General features: G+C 59.5%; 1 protein-coding gene and 1 non-coding gene across 2 annotated transcripts; both read right to left on the bottom strand.

Moving 5' to 3' along the window:
• Positions 1 to 596: 596 nt before the first annotated feature.
• LOC100590854 lies at positions 597 to 3794 on the bottom strand. The gene is made up of 2 exons (XR_004027413.1): positions 3336 to 3794; positions 597 to 786 (listed from the first exon to the last, which is right to left on the bottom strand). It is a non-coding gene; the product is annotated as an uncharacterized LOC100590854 (transcript).
• A 26-nt stretch (positions 3795 to 3820) lies between these two features.
• LOC115831937 (forkhead box protein D3-like) lies at positions 3821 to 4825 on the bottom strand (the record flags this gene model as incomplete). The annotated part of the gene is made up of 3 exons (XM_030801489.1): positions 4719 to 4825; positions 4174 to 4342; positions 3821 to 3955 (listed from the first exon to the last, which is right to left on the bottom strand). Coding segments are annotated over exons 1-3 (411 nt in total), but the record flags the coding sequence as incomplete, so codon positions are not given.
• Between the last annotated feature and the right edge of the window lie 1552 nt (positions 4826 to 6377).

Here is a 6377-nt window from a genome sequence, read left to right as displayed (position 1 = left end):
CTGTGCAGGAGTTCGACATCTCAGAAGGAACAGGGACAAACGGAGGCAGATGCAGGAGCTGCATATCAAGGGCTAAAGAGATAGTAAGTCCGGCCTGGACTTGGGGGCTGTGCGGGCATGGCTGGGGTCTTCCTGTGCATGGATCCCTGCCTGTCCCTCCTTCCGGTCACACTGGCCTCTGGCTCCCAGCACAGGGCTTGGCACAGGTTGCCCCCTACCTGGAATGCCCTTTCCTCCTGGCTTGTTGTTGCAGCTCACTGTCACAGCCTCCGCTCCTGAGAGCCTGGCCTGGCCATGCGCTTTGCACACTCAGTTATCTTCTGCTCGGCGCCCTGTGAGCTCCCTTCCTGACACAACCTGGTGCAGGGCTCTGCAAGCATGCAGAAGCTGCCTGTCTACTTCACGTGTGTGCTGTGGGGCTGCAGTCTGTGCCTCTTGGGTTCATGGTTGCGCCCCAGCTCCTAGCTCAGGGCTCACGAATGTTTGCTAATGAATAAACAAACAGCCCCCACCCTGCTCAATCAAGGACGGGAGGAATTTGAAGAGAAAGGAGGCTTTTCTCTCTCCTTCCCCAGCAGGCAGACCAGGGGCCAATGGACAGCAGATTCCAAGAGTTTTATTTCAGCTGGGTGCAAAGGGCAGGTGTCAGCCCAGGAGGCCTCTCTGGAGGGGTGCTGCTCTGCTATACCCAGCAACTCAGCAGTGGGGAGGAGGGGCTCATCTGTGGTCAGTTTGCACTCAGGGACCTGGTGGTTGCTCTCAAATCTGCCGCTGTCCTGCTTCTATCTGTGGGAGGGAGGGATAAACGTGGCTGGGATTCTCCATCCTCCAGGAACTACCAGGGGCCATCCCCTCATCCCTGCGACGTTTGGTGGAGGAGTCTCTGCCCAGCTTCTGCGAGAAGGGGCACCCTAAAGTCTCGGGAAAAGGAGCTCAGGGCCCAGGTGCCACCCAGCCTGGGAACTTTGGTCCCAAGCACAATCATTTGCACACACCACCCCTGAACGTCCGCTCGGCAGCACCTCCCAGCTTTGTTAATGGAAGCCTGGTGATCCGTAACCCGCATGTGGCAGACATCTGCTCGGGGGTAATGCGGGGGTAATGTACATATCGATGATCAATCAGCGGATTTGCAAGAAAGGCATAAAGTATTTAATTATAATTGTGTTGGGCAAGTGTGCATGGTGGCGGCGACATTTGAATAGGTCACAGCCAGCCCTCACCCCGTTATGTTGCTGGTATTAAATGCCATTCACTCTAAGGGCTGGGAACCTTTCTGAAGTTGCAGGGTATCACACACTGGCAAATTGAAAATGTCCCTTTGCTTTTAAAAATATGATTGATATCCTTTGCAAAACAAATGCTACACCTCATAGTACACAGATTTCCCCCAGTTCCGCCCTTGCCTCTCCCGGGCGTCGAGTCTACTTTTGGCCACAAATATATTCTCAGAGAGGATGAGGTATAAAGACCTGGACTTATTCTGAGGCCCCCAACAGCGTTTAGGAAAAGCGGTTTTGTTGTTGTTCCAAATCAGGCTTTGCTTACGAAAAGTGCAGGAATCAAAAGATAAAATGTAAATTTTATTTCCTCTGTTGGTAGCAGAAAAATATATCTTCAGATACTTTCTTTGCCATATACTTATGTATGGAAGCATCTGCCTCTTAAGACCATCTAAATTACATCTTGTATGATTTAAATCTATGCTTTTAGCACAACCAGCGAAGGGATATAAATAACAGGAGTACAGACAGACACAGGTCACACACCACAATACACACACACACACACACACACACGTGTACACGCCATGCTGGTAGCCTGTACAAGCCAGCATGGAAGGGGTGAGGAGCAAACCCAGAGCTGCATGCCCGTGATGCAGGTTGCAATCCGTGAAATGGGCGTGAGAGCCGCAGCGCCCATCTCCTAGGATCCTACACCCGGTGGGTGGCGGGAGCACCGGGAACGCTGGCTGCTCTCCCAGCAGAGAGTTCTGGAAACCAGAAGCTGACATTTGCAAAGGAGAGGTGTCCACATTGCAAGCCTCATTTCCACTTCCAGAAACAGGCATTTGAGGCTGGGCTCTGGCTCCTTCTCCCTGGCCGAAGGGTGCCCTTGTAGGCAGAGGCTGCAGTTGTCTGGGCCCGGAGGCCAGGGAGTGCGTGCATCACCACAGGGCCAGGCATTCACAGCGTCTGTCCGCAATGGCCTTCCTCCCTCTTCTCAAAACAGTGAACCAAACACGTCGAGTCTATTTACAGGGCAGGTGAGCGGGGGAATACCTGGATTCTTTCGAATAGAGACGAAGCCAGGGCCAAGCATCTTTTGCATGTTCTGGTCTGTCTCTGCAGCCCGCCTGCCTTCACGGCTGCCCAGCCCCTGTTTTTAAGGGTCCGATAGAGCAAGACTATGTAATTCCCAAACGAGACAGCCAGGATCATTGGGTGTGTTTTTACCGTTCACAAAATTAGCCAATCGTTGTCACCAAGCGAATCAGATTAGGTGTAATCCATACTAATGTTCAAATTAAATCACTGAATGCAATTAACTCTGCAAAAATGGGCTGGTAAAAAATGATAAGGCTGGTCAAATAGTTTCCCTGTGCATAATTGTGTTTTTAGAAAGCCAGTCTCTACACAGTAATTAAATCCTTTGCATTTCAAGTGGAGTGCACCCACCTCGGATACTTGTCACCGGGCACTGTGAGGTGTTGCAGGAATTTTATCAACAGCCTGCTCTCCTGGGTGCCTGAGTTTTTGGGGAACCAGTTGATGGAAAGTGCCTGAATCAGGGCTTACCCCCTACTCAGAAGAATCAAGAAATTTGGACTTGGCCCCAGTATCATCCCAAATCTGGGCCCCACCTTGCCTTTCTCTCTCCTGGTATAAAAATCACAATGGATTTCTTAAACTGTCACCCAGTTACTCGGCTGACACAGCAAGATACATTTGTCACTTCCGATCCCGTCTCCGCGAGCACGGACACCATCATCAGCCTTGGGGTGACTGATTCACGGGGCCAATTGCCATCTCTCTTCACGGTTGGTGCCTTACCACTGTTATCTTAACCATGGGGACGATGTGAACCAGCCCACCGACCGCACGCTGGGCACTTGTGGCTTTTGGGGTGTGGCTGCCTAGAAAACTCACCCTCAAGTGACTGAGGAATGAAATATCTCCCGACTCCAGGGAACATGACCCTGTGTTTATTCCTCAGAGCAAGAGCACTGGGTCAGTCCAGAGCAAACTCTTAGGTAAAACCGGAAGCCAGTGGGGTTTTGCCCTGCAAGAGAACTGTTTTCCCAACAGGTCAAGTCACAACCTCACAGTCTATACCTTTAACGAGCTCCACCTCCGCCTGTCCCCCCAGTCCAGGCCTGGTGTGGCACCTGACCTTCTGTCTGCAGGAGAAATTGTAGGATTTGCCCAACTCTGGCTTCCTGGCTGAAGGTGGGGCTGGAATCATCTTTCCAGGGAGGGTCCGGGGAAGCCCCAGACTGGACTGCAGGGGCCCCCAGGGTGGCTCCACATCACATTGTCCAAAAGTGGAGGCCCGCGTTCTCCAGCCGTGGGTATCTGCCCTCTTGTGCGAGGCAGGGAGGCTTGAGCCCAGGGAAGGGGTCTGGGGAGGACAGGATGTAGTCGATGCTGAACTTGAGATCCCGGGGGTGCTCCTTCCCCGGGGGGCCGGGGCTGGCGGGGGGCTCACGGCCCGGGGCGCCCTCGCCAGCGCTGTCCGGGGCCAGGGGCTCCTGAGCGGCGGGGGGCTCGGGCGGACCCGACGGCTCCTGGGCGCCCCCCGCGCGCTGACCCCTCGGCCCCTCGCGCTTGGGGCCGCGCCGCCGCCGCCGCCGCCGGTAGTTGCCGTCCTCGAAGAGGTCCAGCAGCGACTCGCAGCCGCCCGCGAACGTCCAGTAGTTGCCTTTGCCCTTCCCGTGGCCCTCGGACCGCGGCACCTGCGCGCGCGGAGGGAGGGGCTGGGAGCGGCTCCGCTGCGCTGTGCGCCCGCCCGCCTTGTCCCCTCGGGGAGCCCTGGACAGGGGTGAGGGTGGCGCACTGCGCAGGTGGAGGCGGCCCCGTGGGCTGAGGACGGACCTCCCCTCCCCGCCACCGAGGCCCTGGCGCAGGTGTCGCCACGCGGGGACACCCGGGGCCCGTCGGGGGCGGCGCTCACCTTGACGAAGCAGCTGTTGAGGGACAGGTTGTGGCGGATGGAGTTCTGCCAGGCGCGCTGGTTGGCGCGGTAATAGGGGAATTTGCGCATGATGAAGTCGTAGATGCCGGACAGGGTCACCCTCCCCGCGGGGCTCTGCTGAATGGCCATGGCGATCAAGGCGATGTAGCTGCGGAGCCTGGGGGTCAGGCGGCGGCCCCGCGGGGGCAGCCACCCCCGTCCTTCCCCCCATCCCGCAGGACGCCATGGGGCGCAGAGGCGGAGGAGCGAGGCGGTGTTGGGAAAAGTGTTCCCCGCACCTCGCGGTCCCCGGCGCCACCCAGACCCCAGAAGCTCTTCCCCGGGCTGGGGAGGCCCCTCCCCGGGAGGCCAAGAACCTTCCCTGGCTCTCTCCAAAGTAGGAACAAATGCGTCCTTTCTCTGAGCTCCGCCCGAGAGAAGAAAGCTCCCCCGCCCTTCCTTCGTCCCAGGCAGGTCCCGGCCACCTGGGACCCCTGCAGGGGGGGTCACTGTCCCCCAACCCCCACCGCCACCCCCGGAGTCACCTGTAAGCGGGCCGCGTGAGCCTCTTGTCTTCGTCGGAGCTGCCGGCGGGGCAGCCGTCGGCGTCGTAATTGAAGCAGTTGTAGGGATACTGCGAGCTGTCAAACATCCTGGCGCGCCCGGCGCTTGCTGGGGACCCCAGCTGCAGCTGCCGCCTCCTCCGCGCCGCCCGCCGGCTTCGCGCAGAGCCCTCTCCACGCGGCCCAGCAGCGACTGCACTGCGGGCTTCTCTCCGCCGGAGCGGGAACCTGGGCTCCTGGGGTCCCCCGCCTGCCCCCACCCCGTCCTCTCGCATCCAATCCCGGCGCGGGGGAGGCCCCAGCCACCGGTAAAGCGGCCGAGGGGAGCGGTGCGGGGCGTCTGGGTGACCCTCTGACCGCCGCGGAGGGGAGGGAGGAGGAGGCGGCGCGCTGGGTGGTCCGACGGGTGGGGCGGCCCCCCGTACCTCGCTCCCTTCCCGGGGCGCTTAGGGCAGGGCTCGCTCCGTCCCCGTCCCTGGAGGCGGCTTGGGGTGTCCTCGCAGGCTCCCTGCACCGGCGGAAGTCTCCTCGGAGCGTCCTGGTCCCGTGCGCCCTGGGCGCGCCTGAGACTCGGTGGTGCTTTCCGGGCGCCGGGATCCCCGGGTGGACACTTGGGTCTCAGCAGAGAGCACAGCCCGGAGTCGGCGTCGGAGACCAGGACTGTGGCCCCCTCCGCCACCTGCACTGTCCGCCGCTCTCCACCCCAGAGCGGCCGGGGGGTCCAGGCCAAATCCGTGGGGCCCCGCCGGCGTCTCCCGGCCCTGGTCAGTGGGTCAGCTGAGCCAGAGACCCAGGTCCCAGCGCTTTCTGCAGCGCCCTGTGCTCCGGCCCAGCGGCCTCTCAGTGCCTGGAAGTGAGTCCCCGCCACGGCCCGGAGGGAGGGGGACTTCCCATCCCCAGAGTCGCCGCTTCACGGGTCCCCTCTGGGTCGAAGCTCCGTTTTAGGCGCACGCAGAGGGAAGAGAAGAGAAGCCATCCGGGTTAGGAAATTCTGGAGAAAAGTAGAGAGGTGGGATCTCACGGGAGAAGGGGGTTTGTTTCACACTAGACATGAGACCGAATAGTACTTCCAGGAATAATCTGCAGAATTCTGACCGACAGCCGTGTCTGTGAGTCGGCCTGAGGCCAGAAAGCCCGGGATAGATACTGTCTTCACCCGGAAATGTCGCCTTCGCAGCAGCACCTTCAGCTCTGAAACGGCCCGGACGGCGGGGCATGGCGGCTCACACCTGAAACCCCAGCGCTCACTTGCAACCGGGAGTTACAGACCAGCCTCAGCAACAGTGAGACCCCTGTCTCTATAAAAAATAAACGAATGAATGAACTTGTTAAAATACGAGGTGACTCATGCCGCTTGCACCCCGCTGGCCCCAGGGGTGCCTGGAGCTGTCGCTGCCCTTGGTAAAATCGCATCTGCAGGGGGGCTCAGCGCCCCTGGGGTCCCCCTTGGAGGAGAAGCCTGGCACACGGGGGTGGGCACATGCAACTCCTCCTTCTGCGGTGGGCACTGTGGCTGCCTGGCCTCGCTCGGGATCCGAGTCACACTCAGGCTCAAACACACTCAGTGACTCCGTATTGTCCCCTTAATCGGATGTCAAAACGAAAAACGCGGCCAGCGCGGTGGCTCACGCCTGTAATCCC

Source organism: Nomascus leucogenys, chromosome 20, assembly GCF_006542625.1.
Source record: "Nomascus leucogenys isolate Asia chromosome 20, Asia_NLE_v1, whole genome shotgun sequence".
NCBI classification, from domain to species: domain Eukaryota; kingdom Metazoa; phylum Chordata; class Mammalia; order Primates; family Hylobatidae; genus Nomascus; species Nomascus leucogenys.
The sequence above is the reverse complement of the archived record's forward strand: the minus strand, read 5'-3'. Positions and strand labels throughout refer to the sequence as shown.